We start from the raw sequence: 19982 nt of genomic DNA, 5'->3' as shown, positions 1-19982 counted from the left end.
TCATTGAACCGCATCTTAAAGATGATAAAACCGACCTTTTATAACGGGGAAGGAGGGCATAAGGCTCTGTATCAATAGCTGTTTTCAATGTTCTGTAGGTTCTCATTTTCGGTTTAGTTTCCAATGATTGAAGCCAGGTGTCATTATCATTGGACTTGAATAAAAGTTCTATTCTAGATAAAACCCATCTTGTACTCTTTTCATTACATCTTAAAATATCTAAAAGTCCATATTTGTCAAAAATACGTTGAACTCTTTTATCCCATGATTTACCACACTGTAAGGACCATTTGTGTATCTTATATGTAAGACTCTGTACGGGAAGACGTTCATGCCTGCACCACAGACGAGCTGTTTCTAAGTAAAGTTTCAACTGTGGGTCAGTCCATCCCATGTCGCCCCGCACAGCGAGATTACATGTATTACGTTGTACTCCAAGGAAAATACGACATGGTCTATGTTGCACACTATATACCTGTGGATATTTACATATCCCCCATATTCCAGAACAATACATCAAGACTGGTTCGACAATGTAGTCGTACAGCTTAGTAAATACGTCATAGTGCATATCTCCGCACGAGAAGTACTTGTGGCTTAAATATCCAAGGGCACGTGACGCAGACTTCACGAGTTCTCTAACAGCATACCGCATATCACAATGCACGTGCAACCAGAGTCCCAGATAACGGTAGCAGTCGGCGTAATCTAGGTCATTGTCACCACAATGAAAACTTCCGTTGTGCTGAGACGTATTCCGAGGTCTGAAGTGTAAAACGTTTGTCTTCTTAATATTTACCCGCAGTTTCCACTTCTGCTCCCATCTATGGAGGATATCTAGGAGATTTTGTAGACTCTTAGCGTCAGGACTTAAGAGGACGATATCGTCGGCATAGAGCAGTACAGCTACGTTTAAGTCATCTATCTTTATTCCACAGTTACTTTCTTTAAGTTCATTAGCAAGGTCATTGATGTAAATAGCAAAAAGTGTTGGTGATAATACACATCCCTGTTTTACTCCACTCTTCACAGGAAAGGCATTTGATTCATACTGATTAACTTGAACTGTACATGTGACATTATAAAGGGAACGTATAGCTTGCAATATATTTCCTGATATTCCATATTCAATGAGCTTAAACCACAGCAAATCTCTATTAACGGTAACAAACGCCTTTTGAAAGTCAATAAAACATCTAAATGTTTCTTTTTTCTTATTTTTTCTGTTGTTTACAATACTGAAGACACTATACACATGATCCAAACAAGAGCGTCCTTTTCTAAACCCATTTTGTTCATCCACTAACATATCACGTTTTTTTAGGTACTTACACAGTCGTTGGTTTATGACGTCGGCATATATCTTAGATGGTATAGACAATAGTGTGAAAGGTCTGTAGCTCAAAGGGTCATTTGGGTCGGTATCCTTTGATGGTTTTGGTATAGGTTTTATTTTTCCTTTATTCCAGTTTGCGCACTCAGTCTACCCCTAAACAGTTCATTTCTGGTTGTTGTAGCCGTCAAAAATCGGTTACGGAGGTGACGTAAGACAATCTGACGATCCTCTGCCCGTGGTCGACCTGGCCGAGGGCGATCAGCGGTGGTACCCGTTTGCTGTAGACGCGTCTGTAAATCATAAACAGTCCGTCGACTACAACCCAAATCGTCCTTGCGACTTCAGCTACGGACGTTCCCGTCTGCAACATGCCGATGGCACGTTCACGTTGCACATTCGAAAGGCGTGGCATGACAAATGGCCGTAAAGACTTTTGTTTTCTTGTTTTTTTTCTTTTTTGTTAATGACTGCTAACAAGTATGGCTGAAAACACTTGCGGTATTATGACATGACTAGTTGCACGTGAAAAACCACTTTTGCCACTATAGTGCTGTGCACATGATTTTGATCGATTCACCTGCACAAAAACGGGTGTTATCTGAAGACAATACGTGGTCATTACTGTTTAAATACACAATAAGGGCACACAATGATAACTGGTCAAAATGTTAGGATTGTGAAGTTTTTAATTTGGTTGAGTATATGAATCTTATTTTCAACATAAATCTTAAACAATAAGTAAATAACCAATAAACACTAGCTCTTGCTCAATTATCAAATATTGACAATCTCCTCAAATCATGGTAAGGAATTACTTTTTGGGTTAAATACATTTCAATATTCATCACAGTAATATATGAAATGTATAAAGAATCATTTATTCTGTATCTGTATTGATCAGGCACTCTGGATAATGCCTGATCAGGTTGTGACAAGGAGATACTGCCTTTGTTTTTACAAACTATTTGTATCTTGAAATAAGTTTTATGCGGTGATCACTTTCAACACCATCTTTTGAAAAAAAAAAATTATTTAAAAAGAAATAAAATAATGTCACATAGAAAGAGCCAACAAGCTAGGGTTTATATCAGGTGGATGTTGTACCATGAATCCTTTAGTATTTGTTTTTTAGTTCTGCAATAAAATCATATAATCTGACTTTGATAAGGCATCAATGAAATAATTAGTTGGAATAAGTATTAATTACTTGAATTGAATTCGGTTTATTTCGTAAGTGTAGGCCATCGGCCCACAGTTGCATTTGTATTACATATTACGTATTACATATCTTATTGTTCTGACAATAATGTACTACGAAGTGACATCGCTTGATAGATTGATAAATCAGTAGTAGACATAATGGTATTAAATTTTTGTTTGGTCGGATATTTACAATATTTCTGTGGTAAGTGATCCACCCGTAACTTGTTATAACCGGAGCAAACTAACAAATAATGATACTCGTCCTCCACATACTCAGCATTACAAACACAACATAGTCTTCTGCCACGTTGGATATAAGCGTATCTCCCAGTTTCAACACATAGCTGGGGCGGTTGGGTAGCCTAGTGGTTAAAGCGTTCGCTCGTCACGCCGAAGACCCGGGTTCGATTCCCGACATGGGTACAATGTGTGAAGCCCATTTCTGGTGTCCCCGCCCTGATATTGCTTGAATATTGCTATATGCGGCGTAAAACCATACTCACTCACTCAACACATAGCTGATGCGAAAAACATCTAAACAGAGCAAGCGCCACTCTCAATTTATTGACGGTCACACAGCCAAGATACAACTCTGTACCAAACGATACCTTGAATAGAGAATAAGAGTAAGACTTACTACCCTTTTCCAGAAGACTATGCCAATCCTGTTCATAACTACATATCAGACGCGACATAAATTCTGACAAAAACGAATGAGGATGACTTACAGAGCCAAAACCCAAACTAAACAATAAAGATTTACATTTTGAGACCCAATTAATTTTACAATTACTTTCTGCCTGAATCATCATATAATAACAGCGACAATCGGACGTACTCAATAACCTTATCCAATAACCAATAACTCGTTTGTATGCATAAAGATATAACGGATAACGCCCACATTCACCTCGAACCATGGTGTTGGGTGTTGCCGATTTGACACCTAGAATCCCTTGCATGCCAAAGTATGTATGGTTTCTATTTCATCATTCTGGTGTAGACCCCAGACTTCTGAACCATAGAGCAAAATTGGGACTATTTTCATATCAAATATTTTAAAATATAAGTCACGTCGAAGAGGGTGTAATTTTATCAATAACTTTAAAATTCCAAACATTGCTTTTTTCCCCCATGAAACCAGCATTGTAGAAATGACTTGACCAGGACAGACTTCTCGTGAAAGTAACGCCCAAATATTTATAGGAAGATACTCACTCAAACTTTAGACCTTTAGAGTACCAAATCTCTTTTCATGACAACACTCCACTTTTCTTAAAAACAACCACCTTATTTTTATCCAAATTGACGTCTAAATCATAATTATGACAATACTTTTCTAGGACATCTATAGTATCTGAGATTAGAATAATAACAGGAATATCTCTGTAATATCAGGATAAAGTTGTATTCCTGGTCCAGAATTTGTTCAACTTCAGCAGCGAGTTCGTTAATGAACATCGAGAATAAAAGAGGGCTCAACATACAACCCTGACGTACTCCTCTTGGACACTGAAACATTTAAGAAAGTGAATGTTTAAATCTAACACTAGCCTTAACAACTGTATAAATAGACTGTATAGCTTTTATCATTTTGGCAGAAACACCTCTATTGACTAGTAGTGACCATAATTTCATCCGGTTTACACTGTCAAAGGCTTTTGCAGAATCGACAAACAAACCATATACATATCTCAGGTTAACACACTGTAATATAAAGATAGTATCTATGGTGGAGTAATCATGACGGAAACCAGCCTGGGAATTTTACCACAGACCTCACACCAAGACGTGAACCTTCTGTTTAAAATAGAAACATACAAATTAGTCAGTGCACTAAGAACTGATATACCCCTATAGTTGGATGGGGAATGGATGTCTCCTCGCTAATGTATCGGAACAATAATTCCCAGTGACCAAGATTCAGGAAATTGGGCATTATTATACAACTTATTAAACAGCACTGTAAGATACGGGACAAAAATATCATTCGCATATTAATTACTTGATTAGATTATAATTAATATCATTACTTGACCATGTTACTTGACCATGTTACTCTGAGTTCATAAAACTCTTGCTATCATTTCCAATAAATTAATTAAAATGACTTATAATCGTTTTTAACAGCTGTAACATTTCACTAAAGTGTAAATCAGTAAGCTACCACTACCAATGAATAACTTATGTTGTAAACAATTCTAAACCAATAATTTTCTTATATTAACTAAGATATTTATTTCTATCTGTCAGTAATTCACTTCCTTCTCACGAAATGTTCCTCTTCTTTCTAACCTTGAAGGGATGATTCTATTTCACAAGAATAGGATCAGGTAATGTTTTACTGCATGTGTCCTGTCTCTTCATAGAAATGCTGAAATATTTAAAGCATGATTTAATGGAAAGTAAATTGAAAGATTTTGCGGGGACGAAACCCATTGACAATGATGAATTTCTATGTTTAAAGAAAAAATACTGCCAGAGTAATTTACAATGTTAACAGATATAGGCTTATTGCAATATTTTTATATTTAACTGAAATCGTATCTAAAAATCTGTAATACAATTTTTTTAAAATCTGTTGAAAGAGAGGACAACAATTTCCACCAGATTGTACTTCAATGTAAACAATGGTAGATTTCCATCTGCTCAAACCGAAATCAGATAACTGTCTTATTTGTTTACAGTGTGCCAAGGCCGTCTCGCGAGCTCATTTCAGCAAAATGAAATGCTAACTCGATGGCGGATGTTGCCAAAATACGTTATTCAAAAACGATTTTATAGTTACAAGCATTATCCTTGATTATAACATGCGTAAAATCTTAACTTGCTACGTGTTGTCATTTACTCGTGACCCGTGAAGATTCCGGGGTAGAATAGATCCATGCTTGCCGTAAAAGGCGACTATGCTTGTCGTAAAAGGCGACTAAGGGGGTCGGGTGGTCAGGCTCGCTGACTTGGTTGATGCATGTCATCGATCCCAATTGCGTGGATCGATGCTCATGATATCAATCACTGGATTTTCTGGTCCAGACTCGATTATTTACAGACCGCCGTCATATAGCTGGAATATTGCTGAGTGCGGCATTAAACAACAAACCAACCAACCATTTACTCGTATTAAAAATGTATATGTGCAAAAGTGAGGAAATTCACGCAAATTCTCACCTTAGAGCAGACGTGGGTCCCGTTGAAGATGGTGGCGACATTTAACTGATGGTGAGGCCAACCATTTAACTGATGGTGAGGCCAGCCGCACAGCTTGATCAGCCTCAAACATTTTTCTCCCGACCATGTGGGTTTGGGTAAGGGTATACATCTAATCCCAGCTATACGTAATGGATATCGACATTGAAAATAGCACAAACCGCAGGCACATCGCCTCTTGGGCATCGTTTGACCTCGGAAGTAAGTCTGACAAATCCGCAAAGTGCGCCCTGCCTTCTGATTGGCTCAAACTGACGCATGCGCCAAATTAGATTGACAGACTGGATCGGTCTATTAGCAATGTTTAACGTAGCCTTTTGAAACCCTAATACTAAATGCTGAAGTCCAAGTCATATTGACCAATAACTAGTTCATATTTAGAATGAAGTTTGTATATGTCATTTCCCATTTCTGTTCTGAAACTATTTTGTAATATGCTAGTAAATGGTGATAAATATTTTAAAATGAAGAAATATATATACATCCAGTTATATCAGTCAGTCTTCATGCGTGAAAAAAACACAAGCCCAGCTGAGGTTTTTTTCCAGGACTCTTTCACGTATGCACTTGTGCACAAGCTACATGTATAGCCGTATGGAAGCACTTGTTGCAAATATGGATAGTTTGAAATATATCGACTATCAAAACTACCTAGTATCGTAACTGAAAGCACAATCATGTTTGAAAGATTTTATCACTTGTCGTGTCCCTTGGTTTTTGTATAACTTCCGTTCCCTTTCTTGAGATACACATATGCTCCTCTACTGTATACGTATAATGTGCATTCAGTATATTCCGCACTATATATTAGAGTATTGTACACTCCATATTCACAAAATTGTTCCCAGCGTGAACCATAAAACGCTTACTGTTCTGTATGGCTCTCAGCGGCCGAGTATAAACACATGCACATGTCCTCAAGAAAAGTAAACATTTCAATAACAGTAAACTACATTTATAACGAACACGCTTATAACGAACTGACGGATATAACGAATTGGTTTTTTTGCCCCTTCCATAAGCTGTATATGCTGTGTATATGCTTATAACGAACTACGGTTATGACGAACTAAAATTATTGGTCGCTTTGAGTTCGTTATTTCGGTAGAAATATATTAAGCATATTGTGACTATTTGGACCTGTTCCGTTCCCGACACTTACTATGTATTTATACAAAATGAATTAGACATTCACGGCCTTGTTCGGCGGACCGGTAAAATGAAGAGACGTATAAATATTCTTTTTCGTTTTCGTAATTAACCGCACTTGCCATACATTGACTGATCATGAGTAAATGTACATAAAATCCAGGTATTTTAACTATAATGAATAAAAGTATATCTAACACCAGAATGATTATTTGATATATGCTTGAGATGTGAAAAGAATTCTCCGAAGGTTTAATAAAAAACTAGTGTACATGCCCAAACTTTTTTTAATGCAAACTTGTGTGTGGCGGATGCTACCGGTAGGACAGGACATGCTTACCATCTTCGCGAACACTTTTAGTCATCACTGATTGTCAGTGATCCAATCATGTAATTTTCACCCCTATTTTGTCTTTTATGCCCAAAGGAATCTCCCGCGTGGACGTTTTATAGTTACAAACTGGTTACACGGTGTAAAACCTCAACTAAAGTCGTATGTAAAATGTGTGACCCAAATAGAGGGTACTTCAGTCTTGTGTGCAGACATATTGTGGTTGGCAAGTTAATGTCACACAGGCCAAACATTAAATATTATGTTGTGTCCTTTCACCACAATAAGGAAATGAAAGCGACAAAACCCTTTCCATATCCAATAGAAATCTCTGCATAAAGCAGAGTTGATTGTACGATTCCGACTATATCATGAGAATGTGTATATGAATAGTAATGGTACCAGGTGTTCGCGAAAGGGTGAGCGTATCCTGCCCCACCGGTGGTACCCGTCACAAACACATGCAAAAGCAAGTCAATTGTTCACCTGAAAAAAGCACGGGAACATATGGTACAAGTCAAAATAGGGAATTGCATCGGCCATCAAATATGGAAATGTGCTCCGCATGTCTACCATAAAACTTTTTGTTTTGAAAGCTTTACTGGGGCCGTGAATGTTGTAACAACTTCTGAGCAAGAGTCGTATGACGCTCTTTGAAATATTGGTAGAAAGAGCATGCTCGATTGTATCTCAAAGGTTGTGAAATGTAAACACCAAACGCTGGAGCTGCTGGAATATTGCTCGACATGAAGGGAAAGTTGACTATTGGAAAGTTACAAATGTTGGGACCATATAATGAAATATATTAGGGTGTGCTTAACTTTTTTTCTTTGTGTATATGTCAACAGATTTGAGGAGGAATCTCCATGCGTGAATCCAGATTGTAGGTTAGTGAGCACATTATCATTCCTTAAATAGTTGTACACATGTTTTAATGTACATTTGTCAAATATCTTTGCTAAACAACTTGTGAGCTAAACCGATCTGTAATTTGTACATTCATACCCTCTATTCTTCTGCTAAATTCAATATGCATTTTTATTATCTCTTTTGACACGTTTTAGAGCCCAGAGAATATTCCAAGTGTTATAAACGTGTAGTATTGAACTTCTTGACACTATCAAAACGTACTTAGTCCCTCGAATGTTTTATGGGCATGAAGACGCAGTATTTGTCCTGCGATCAAGAAAACTTGAAGCGACACGGTTGACTCAGCAGTTGCCAAGATGATACACGGGGTTAAACGGACATGCTTTAAGTGATTTGAAGAAATCGTAAAAGTAGTATATAACGGGTCGCCAGAAGGTCATTTTGGTTGAGGGAGGTTGAGGGAAAATAGGGAAGGTGATTGGCTGATCCAAGTCACGTGATCAGATAGGATGACTCATGGATCAACAGCGCGTCGGGAAAGGGGGGTGGGGGGGGGGATGAAAGGTGTGTGTTTATAAGGCAGAAAAGAATTCATAAGAAAACAAAAGTAAAGGGTTATGAATAGAGCTATGTGTATAGCGTGCTGCCCTAAATAGACACACAGTACCCGTCAGCCCAGTTTGAATTGGGTGTGTGTTGAAAGTACATCATACCACAGTAGAGACGGGTTGTGTCAACATGATATACGCCGGGCAATGTAGGAAAAAATAAAAAAATAAAAAATGTACGTCTAGCTGGATCAAATTCATCTTGTACGGTCTACACGTTGTACACCATGAACGTTAGACAACCTGTATAGAAAAAAATATAGACAAAATAGATAAGACTTCACAATCAGCAAGCTAGCAGTGTAGTTTACATTTAGCGCGCAAGAACGAGGTAGTCATGTCACCCTGCATTGACTATAACGCTGAAGGCAGCCGGATTTCGAATCACCCGCGCTGCGTACTATTGTGAACCATTTGTAAAGAATTATTCAGCCCTGTCCCTACTTGCATAGTTGATGTTTCAATGCTAGCGTTTCCATTTAACGCGATGACAAATAAGCCCTACGGTTTGAGTTTTAACCGTGTAACATGATGTGCACAGTTTTACTTCAGAACGTGCTATTTTGAAAATAGATAGAAAACTGATGAGTACATGTAGCAGTGTGACGGCACGAAGCTAGGTTTGATGGGGAAGAGATGGAAGCAGTCTATAAGACATTTTCATGTTTACAATACTCACCCTTAATTCGAAGAGAGAACATAGTTTATCATGGAAAATTGTTTGACGAGGAAAATGTTTTATGGAAATATATGTCGAAGTAGGTTTATTCATAGCTAATGTATAGCAGAGAGACTAAGCGACCGACCGCCCATAACAATGTCAACATACCCCGGCCTTACAATTAATGTCAACATACCAGTCTCCCCTGAAGCTTCCCATTCATAAATTGTGTGACCAGTGTCCCGTATTTATGATATGTTAGGGAAGATGTGTTGTACATTTGTTATTTTAAAAGGGAGTTATTTCAGAGAGGATATATATGGGTATTCCCCTCATTAACCCTTTCTTTCGTTGGTGTCTATTAAACGTATCCGGTATTTAATACATTTGAATGATGTAGGAAAGTATGTGCGTGTAGATGTTGTACCTATATCCGAACACGAATGTATGACACATTTCAATAGATCAATTACGGTTCTAACCACGACACGCAACATGACTATGAGCGTGGTTAGCAGTTCATATTTATAAACACATCGTAAATGACAGATTTCTGATGAATGAACTCGCACGCACACATGTCTATAGGGTTATGCTTGTCGTTTTATATTGTATTGACTCAAGTTTTGATTGTTTGTTGTTAAACACAGCAATATTCCAGCTATATGACGGCAGTCTGTAAACAATCGAGTCTGGGACAGACAAGCCAGTGATTGATATCGTGAACATCGATCTACGCATTTGGGATACGATGACATCCATCTACCAAGTAAGCGAGCCTGACCACCCGATCAACTGCCATCTAACAATAAAGAGAGATACATTTCCTAAAAGAATGTCATATTATTTTTAATAATCCTATTGAGGTGGATCTGACACTCAGAACGGCCATGAATCTATTCAAATAAAAGATTAAGTTTTTCTAACCTTGAAATAACTTCAGAAAGATTTAATGGAATTATTTCAAAACTACTGAACGTCTTCAGCCTGACACCCTTATCTAATTTCATAACCATTATTCATTACAGCGGACGCTCGTCTTTGGATCAGCATCATTCATCAGTTGGGCTGTGACGTCGTTCCTATGCCACCAGTCTACCTATATGTTCTTGGGGACATCCGGCAAATTCCTGGGTAATGGGCTTGATAGGTTCATATGGGCGATCATCATCACACTATGTCAGGTTACCATGTGCTATCTGCTCACCGATGTACACCTCTGGGACCCACGTTCCACAAAGGCAAAGAAGATATTGTGGGTGAAAGTTGCCTGCCACGTGTTGGCCACCATGGCTACAAACTACAGCATGACGTTGGTACATGCGTCGTCCACATTCGCCATAAAGCTCCTGGAACCAGTAACGAGTGCCATTATTCAGCGTCTGGTTTTAGGAACATCTCTGCCACCCTCCATCTATGTCACTCTTCCTCTCATCATCGGTGGTGCTGTAGGTTTTTGTGGAAATTCCTTTAATACGTCCTTGACAGCTGCTGGCGTTGCCATGGCCTTTACGTCCAATATAATACTGGCCTTCAGAAACGTGGCCATCAAATTGGAACAGAAGGACCCTTCCACTCAACATGTCCAGCTGAGACCGAAGATATTGGTCTTCAGCATTGCAGGTGTTTGTGTTACACTGGTTGTTGGCACTAAATACCTTGCTTCACAAAAATTTGTGTCGACATCTTTCTCATTCTTGGTTGAAACAGCATTGTGCTCCAGCGTCTTCCACGTCATCTACTCCTACATCTCAACCAACGTCGTGCTGCTCTACATGTCTGTTGTCAGCCACTCCGTCGCCAACATCTTCAAGCGGATCCTCGTTGTGCTGCTGCTTTACTCAGTCGGACAAAGGGAGGCAACACTTGCTAACTTCTCCGGACTTGGCATCTGTTCCCTTGGTTTAATTATCTATGTCTTGGACAAGAAAGGAAACACCTACTCCTCCATTTTCTATACACCATCAAGTAAGTAGTTTTTTATTTAGTAATTGAATTGCAGAATGTTAAGCTGCATATTAATGAATACGTAAATATTATCTGACATAGGTTGCAGAATTACAAGCATGATTTTTAAATACATGTTAATATTATGTAAAGTTGATATGTGGGCATACACAAACATTTGCGGCATATTGAATTAAAGTTACTGTATTATTGATATAGAACATTATATTCGATCTCTACGCCACGACTGTTTACAAACTATTCAAATGTATATATGCCGAGGTCAAACATAATTGCTGTTCGTCATTATTGTTTTTCAGAGATCATTAGAACACGCATCTTGGGACTTTGCTTTCTCTGTTTCTGTTTTATCATTGTGAGATACAATGACGTCAACACAAACAACGCCATCGGTGATGTATATCGATATTTCATACCAGGGCGTATTGTCAGAAGCAGTAATCTCTTAGGAAAATCATTTGAAGGAAAACCATTTTCTAAGTATATCCAGGACTTTTCCACAAACGCCCTGAGCATAAAAACGTCGAGTGTAGAAAACTTTCTCAAAAGAAAGCTAATCCTGAGTCCGAAAGAAACAGATATTCTTTCTCAAAGTCTTACATCGTCCTTGGACATCATCAGAGAAGCACAGAGAGTTCATTTCAACTTGTTTTCTGACATGCTTTCGCCTTACAAACAAGCAATACTATTAGACATCGCGTCTTTCGAAAACAAAGGTGACCCTGCTATTACAACGGGTGAGGTGTTTCTTCTGAGACGCCTCGGTATAAAACTTCTATATTACTGTAATTTTCATGCTTGTACGGACAGGAATCTTGACTATGCCAAGAACCTGACAACTAGATACTCCCACAATGACCTCGTTGTGTTAATTCACGGAGGTGGGAACCTCGTTGGATATTCTGTAAGTGATAAATTACGTGAAAAAATATTCCAACGGTTTTCCAACTTTATGATGATATTGTTTCCCCAGAGCATATTTCTAAATAAGAAATCCAAAAAACAACATCTTGAATTTTGTAAGAAATTGTACCAAAATCAAGGGAACTTCACCATGGTACTTAGAGACAGGCAATCCTTGGGGTACGCGGAGACTTACTTCAAAGGTAAACCAATACTGATGATGGCTCCAGACATGGCCTTTCAGATTGGCGCTGTTCCAAGATTTATCTCCCCTTCTTTTGATATTTTGTGGTTGAAGCGTTCAGACGACGAGACTCCCGGATACAAATTGCCCAAACTTCCATTAGGGATTACAGTGCACTGTTCAGATTGGTTGGGTTGGAAAACTCAGACAGGACATACAACCATGGAAACTGCTTTCCTGATAGCCAATAATGGGTTGATATTTCTGCAGCGTGGTCGTGTTGTCATCACGGACAGATTACACGGACATATTCTCAGCACTTTACTGGACATTCCTCACGTGTTGATTGACAACTCATATCGGAAGTTGTCGTCGTATCACAACACATGGACACGCGGTCTGGCTAACACAGTGATTGCAGACAACGCCTCCCACGCCCTAGAACTGGCTGTGCAACTGTTGCAGAAATATGGCGACGTTCTGCCACCTATTGCTCCGTATATGGATGTGGGAGAGGAATCGCCACGGTAATCATCGGCCGCTTGAGAGTATACTTGGCATCATCACTACATAGTGATTTATAAACACAAGCATGTATATGTTACATCCAATCACGGCAACTGCCAATTGCGTGCATTGGTCAGGCCGTTAGCCCCATGCGTGCAATGGGCAATGCAGCTTGCCCTGTGCATGCAATGGACAGTGACGTGTATGAGTTTTAAAATCTTATTTACAGAAGTCAAAAGGACAAAGTTATTTTATAAGGATCTATTCACCTAAACGATGACGTTCGCTGAACTATATCTACTCATACAGTTGTATTTCCTGCTTACAAGCAGGGGTTGGGTTATGTATAATTGACATACAGTATATTGTTTTGATATCAATTTACCTGAATGAATGAAACAAGTTATCCTTTAAAAAAGTGTTCATTGTATTACATTTAGTTACAATTAGATTCTCTATCTTTGAGAGGTATTTTGATCTAAATGCACTGTTTCCCTTTGATCATCCCCGAAGCATAAGTAAAGGCTTTGTGACAACTAGTTATGTTTCCTCCTATTTCCACAAACATTCTGATGGCATATTATTTTCAGAAAAAGGTTAAACCAATGCAAATGTGGCACGAATTGTTTTATCTTTGATATGAAAAATATTAAGTCAATTATATCTACTCAATTTGAGAGAGTTTGTCATATGATGATGCCTTTTTAAAACTACCATTAGAAGTTAAGTATAAGTATATGTTCTGGCCAAAAAACTTTTTTTCTCACATGCCTCCGTAGGACTACTTATCTGATTGATCGTCCCTGTGTTCCTCTGAATATGAACAGAAAGGTATTGACGTCCTCAAGCGAGGGAGGACTGGACAATCCATGCCACTAGGTTGGAGAAAACAGATGATGCTATTAAGACCCTCCAAGATGTTCAATTCATGAGCAATAAATATGATGAAAATGCGAAGGAGCAAGCTATAACTCGCTCAACCACTGAGACATCGAACAAGCAACATAAGCTGGAAGTGGGTGGATTAATTGAAAAATGAGAAAGAAGAATAAAGAGTGTATTGGCTCCCTATCTTGTGATCTACATCAGGTGAGACCTACAGTGGGAGGAGATGAGGAATAATCTGTTATTCAGCGGGATAACAAAAGTTGGAGAAGAAGAGACATAAGAAAAATTAACAACATTCATAAGGAAACTCTTAAAGTGGAAGAGACAATATTGTTTGACAGAGTGCATCGTCTAGGGCCCCAAAACGCGACCCATTGTAGCGCGCATGTAGTCGGACTTTTTCAATGGAAAACTTTGTCACTTTTGTTTATAAGAATTTACAGATTCAGAAGATTACTAGCTAAGATTTCCTATCACACTACAATTCACACAAGTCAGTACTAGCCCCAGAGATGTATATCACATCGAAATGCTTCAGATAAAGACTTGCTCTGTGTATTAGCCAAGTTTCGAACTCTTTCTCATTGTCTGTATTCCCAAACTTCGTTATAGTATAGACAAGTAGAGATTGCTGCAGTGCATCAATTGTTCCCCGCCATATAATGTCATATACAGGGGAAGGAAGTGTAAGCAATGGGAGAGGATTGGTTCAAATTGGTTGTTGTTGTTAATGTAGTTATCTTTGGAAAGAACAATAAAAGAAACAGTGTCTTTAAATGGCCATCACAAGGAAATCCTTGGCAAGACAACACGTAACTTGGCCTATCAGACAGAACTTGGTATATACCCGCTATTAGTACCAATAATATAACATAATTGATTAGAAGTCCTAAATAGAAAACACAACAAATATCATTCTTAAACATGCTTTGCTAGCAAATATCCATATTTCTGGGCAAAATGTTGGCTGGGTTAAATAAAACAAAATTTTGAAATAGTAAACACAAATAAATGCAATGAATCCATTGAAATTTAAAAATTCATTAAGGGATTCCCATTTATCCAACAGCAAGTTTAAGTACATACAGGTTGGTCAAGTCATCTATATATATTGAGAATTATCTTACATATTGTAAAAACAAAGCTCATGGGTCATATTTTTCTCACATATTCGTTTAAGTAATCACAAACTAAAAATTTAAACTGGTAGATATACAAAAACACAAACCCCAGTGGAACAACGTCTCTGTAAAACATGTGACGTCTTAGAAGATGAGCAACATTATGCACTGTCTTGTTTCAAATACAGACCAAGAAAGAGAATCACAAATAATCCTCAATCATAGTAAAGAATTTGGTACACTGTAAAAAAATACAATTCTTAATAATTTTTAACATCAGTTATCCAGAAACAATTTCCAAGATCTGTGATCTTACCTACAATTATAAACAAATTACCATAGTTTTGCTCAATTCTCGTAATGTTTCCATATCATTATAATACACTTGTTTTAAAATAAACTTCTTATAATGTGCCTCCTTTGTATGTTGAATATACTTGTGTGTTTTGCACTTATTGTGCATATATTTTGTTATTTATGATAGTGTAATATTGCTACTGTTTCTTCATGGAATGTTATGCAATATATATATCATCTAAAACATCCTTGTTGTATGATAGTTTGTTACAGTTGTGTACAGGGGCACGGTTAGCCCAATCGCCCAAGGCGCTGTAATTCACTATGAAGAGTTGCCAGAAACCTATGACACTGTGTTCGAATCCCGGTTAGCCCCGATTATGCAGCTAGCTCTGTACCCGTGCTAGTGGGTTTCACCAAAGCGGTGGGCGTCTAAGACCTGCATCACTTCGGGCTTTCCTCGACACGCCTCGACACGCCTGATACAAGTGGAATACTATTCAAAGCGGCGTTAAACCCAACTCACTCACTCATTACTCTTGTGTACGGTTCCTTTTGATTAACTAGGTTTGTGTTGTGCTTACGTCGTCTAAGGCGCCGTGATTCGCTGTGCAGAGTTGCATCCCTTGGGCAAGCCAGAAACCTATGGTTGTGGGTTTGCCCCGATTATGTTTCTAGGTTTGTCAGCACCATACCCGTGGTCGTGGGTTTCATCGAAGTGGTAAACGTCTACGACCTGCATCACTTGCGGCTTTCCTTCCGCTGACACGCCGTGATATAACTGGAATACCGTTAAAAGCGGCGTTAAACATAACTCACTCACTCACTTTGACCATTGTGATGAATTAGTTGTTGAGGACGAGTACCATTTTGTACTAGTCTGTACATATCATGAGCGAGGTAGAAATACATTCATTCCACAATTTACCATAAACATCCTTAATTGAACTACTGTCCTCTACAATTAATTCAACAATCAAAGGTCTTTCTTTGTATCTGAAGAGAAATTTAAAAAACAAAAAACAAAACAAAAAAAACACATTATTGTGTATTATGTATTATGACACACACCATGGACTAATTGTATATTAATTGTGAAAGATCCACAAATAAATTAGATATGAAGGTATTGTACTCTGGGCCACGAGGCCTCCAATACTAAAATAAAGAATCTAGAATCATTGTTACAACGTGCAGTTCAATGTGGGAAAGAATCGAGTGAATGAACGAACAAAAGAAAGATATGTTAATTAAATTTCCAAAACTTTTTTTTTATAAAACAAGGCTTTTTTATAGTCACTTCAGTAACTATCTGCCATACACCTGTGTATGAGGTGACACATTTTAATACGTAGAAGGTTGGGAAACTCAATTATTTTTATACTGTTACGTTGCCGTACAAACCGTTGTAAGTTTGTTTATGGTGATTGCCAGTTGCAGCAAATGATTGAGGTGTTCGTAAAATGTCTAGTACTGTCGGTGGCAGCAATTAATAGTTTCGAGACGGAACAGTTTCAGGAAAGCTGACTGTACCAGTAAAAGAGCGACAAGAGGGCGATTCGAGGCCTTTTTCGATTTGATTTGTCTCTTATCAACTTAAAAGTGAGGATTTGATACCTATCTGAAAACACCTACCAGCATCCAACACTATTAATCCAAGGCAACATGTTAGAAAAGTCCTCATCGCTTAGGATGTAGTGGAACCAATACAACCGATACAACTTTCACCACGCATCATCCTTGGGTCTTCTACCAACAAGGAAATGTTTCTCCTCACTGCAGTAGCAGGAAGAAGCTACCATGTTTCAATAAAAAACACGTTTCCCTCTGCTTTACCAACAGTGCTTTTACTTCAGATTAAGGTCAGTATCATTACAGGAGCAAAGTGTTTGGCTGGTAATTATTCTTTGTTTAATGTAAGGTTTTCGAGTACTTTGTGGTATCTTTTGATACAGGTAACTACTGTTATAACAAACTTAAAGGGACCACTAATTTTATTTCTTCATAACCGTACTTCACTTTAAACATACATACAGCATATATACATGAAATTACTAGTACCTAAAAATCACAGTTCGTTATATCCGTCAGTTCGTTATAAGCGTGTTCGATATAAGCGTAGTTCGTGTAATTGAAAATCTGTTTTCCTTGGAATCTTCCCGCCTTTTGATACCAGAACACAACTCTTGGTAGCATTGTAACACAACCTCTCTTGGGATGAGAAATCGTGCACAACATGAAGAGAACATTGCAGACCATGACTGGTTGTGCTGATTAATGTTGTGTCCTGACCTTGATTCTGGTTAATCTTTAGACCTAGGATGAGGTTATCTAATCGTTTGACCAAATCATTGATGTATACAAGGAAGATCCACGGTGACAGGACTCTTCCTTGTCCGAATCCTTGTCTGACTGGAACAACAGGTGTGTCTGGTTCATTTATGCTGTAGAGGAGATTAGACCAGGGGCATACGATGACAGCGTACAGGATGCTAGGCTGTTTCTTATTATAGTACAGCTCGAAGCCTCGTTTTGGTGTAGCTCTACAGCCAAGACGCCTATGGCCGTGACATCACATCCCCTGCCCAATAAAATGTTGTTATATGTGTCATTCACCTTCCTCACTAAATGGTTGATATGTAGATGACAATGCACTATTACTTTTGCCACTGATTCATCCAACTTTGAAAGCTCTACTGAGGCCTTGAATGTTGTAACCTGTTCAAACAACTTTCAAGAAAAAGTCGTAGGATGCTCATTTAAGTCTTCGCGAGTGTACCTTAAATGTTTATATTTGAGTCGCAAAGGCTGAAGGTGCTGGAATACTGCCTGACACAAAGGAAAGTATGGTCATTGGAAATCATTCTTATCATACAATCGGGTTGGTGCTGACAAACCTTGAACATCATAAAGCGATTCTGGAATACGAACCCAAAATAATAGACGACTGGACCACCCATGGCCCACCACACGTACATGTATGTACGTTGTAGGCCTAATAAGAGGCTCTACATTCATACAGAAGCGATAATTAGAATTTAAGGGCTGCAGCGATTGTTTTGTCCGGCATCTATCCGATTCATATTATTTTGGCAACACTCTATTCGTTTTAACCGAGCAGCATTTCAGCAGCGACAGACAAAATATCTTAAGCATGGTACATTTCTGGTAACCTGCATTCTTATGTGTCCGCCAAGTGTATTTTGTCTACGGTAGACAATGATTTAGATGATCACCGCAACATCACAAAAGAAAATATTTATTTGAAAGCACTTCTTTCACAACACAGACCGGTAGTGCATTTCGCTTAATTATGTTACATAATAGACGATTTGAAAACCCGTGTTCAGGATTCCGGAATCCACAACACGGTTTTTCAAATCGTTCAATATGTAAAATAATTAAACAAGTGACATAAAACACGGACAAAGCCTAAATTGGCGTTTTGGGGAAATTCAATAACATCAAAACAGTTTTTACATTTATGTATTACTCGCTTACTGTGACATCTTGCCTAGAGTGTCACAAAGTCATTATCCCGTCGTCACAGAGGTGGTTACTTCAGTTTCTTCAGAGAATCAGTACTCACAGGGTATCCACGCGATAGGATCTTGTAAAACTATGCTCCACCAAATCTGGTATTTCCCCAAAACACTTCACGTGCTTTAAAGGAAGGCAGTGTCCCACAGTGACATTGGTGTTGCCACACCACAGATGAAACATAAACTTATAACCTACCTACAGCTAATGCTGCAGGTAGTTGGAGATGCATGGCAGGTGAAGGACCGCCGTCTTCACTGTAAATCTGTGTCGGGTGTGTACGATACTCTGTAACAGTGGACAATCCTATGTAGATGAAACATCCCGCCCCATCAACACCAGAATCAAAGAGCACAAAACGTCAACCATCAAATCAGACATCATATCAGCAACTGCCCCAATCACAACATCATTTGGGAAAACATCCAAATCTTCTCCAACAACGTCCATGTCTTCACTGAAAGTAAACTAGCAGAAGCAGTTAAGATTCGCCGCCACAAGCTGCTATCAACAATGATCAAGGCTATTTCATCCCATTCTTCTATATGAACTCATCAAGCAATCATCCCACCCAGGTTAAATTGTCTTCCTGTTCAATTTGCTTCCTCAGTGTGTGTTCTCTGTTCATCATGTTGTTACCATTATTATCATTGGAAGCACCAGTCTGCAACGGTAGGAAAATATTAACATATCGTCCCCTCGTCATATTAAAGAGGGTAAGCTTATGAGCTAAACTACTGCCTTTCCTAACTGTACTCAGCGTTCCCTTGAAATAGTATGAGGTTTCAACGATTTACCAGAGCACACCTTTGCTTTACTGTAGCGTTTATTCGCTACACGTTGGGGCGCTTTCGTTATAATCCTGTGAATTTTGGGATATTCCTTTGGGGTCCAGGCTAAAATCCTTTGATGTGGTATATTGTACATGTTTTCATGTTTGGGTCTAGCATGACGTGTATATGTGTTTAATGTATTAAAAATAGATATCGTATATTTACACCTATCCGTTTCTTAACCTTTTCTCTCTTGTGATTTAGTCTACTGCTTATGAAAACACTGACCCCATAATGTTTGAGACATTTGAGGCCAGATACACTGATTCCATAAAATGTTAAAGCAATATTTTCAGTGACTCCCTGTACACGTTCAGGGTCATACCATGGATGGACCTCGGGATCAGAGCCACAAACATAGCAACGATGATAACAA

At 38.5% G+C, this 19982-nt stretch overlaps 1 protein-coding gene across 1 annotated transcript; it reads left to right on the top strand.

Annotated features, from left to right (window-relative positions):
* Positions 1-10091: 10091 nt before the first annotated feature.
* LOC124122812 lies at positions 10092-15278 on the top strand. The gene is made up of 3 exons (XM_046485959.2): positions 10092-10134; positions 10394-11333; positions 11633-15278. The coding sequence occupies exons 1-3, from the start codon at positions 10117-10119 to the stop codon at positions 12949-12951; spliced, it is 2277 nt and encodes a 758-aa protein (XP_046341915.2). The 5' UTR covers positions 10092-10116; the 3' UTR covers positions 12952-15278.
* Positions 15279-19982: the final 4704 nt, after the last annotated feature.

Source organism: Haliotis rufescens, unplaced genomic scaffold (genome assembly GCF_023055435.1).
Source record: "Haliotis rufescens isolate VD_foot unplaced genomic scaffold, xgHalRufe1.0.p SCAF_3, whole genome shotgun sequence".
Lineage (NCBI taxonomy): Eukaryota > Metazoa > Mollusca > Gastropoda > Lepetellida > Haliotidae > Haliotis > Haliotis rufescens.
Note: the sequence above shows the minus strand (reverse complement) of the source record. Positions and strands in the feature narration are given on the sequence as shown.

Coding starts and splice junctions, on each gene's coding strand:
- LOC124122812 (XM_046485959.2), top strand. Junction 11,334..11,632: donor CATTTTCTATACACCATCAA/GTAAGTAGTTTT, acceptor ATTGTTTTTCAG/AGATCATTAGAACACGCATC.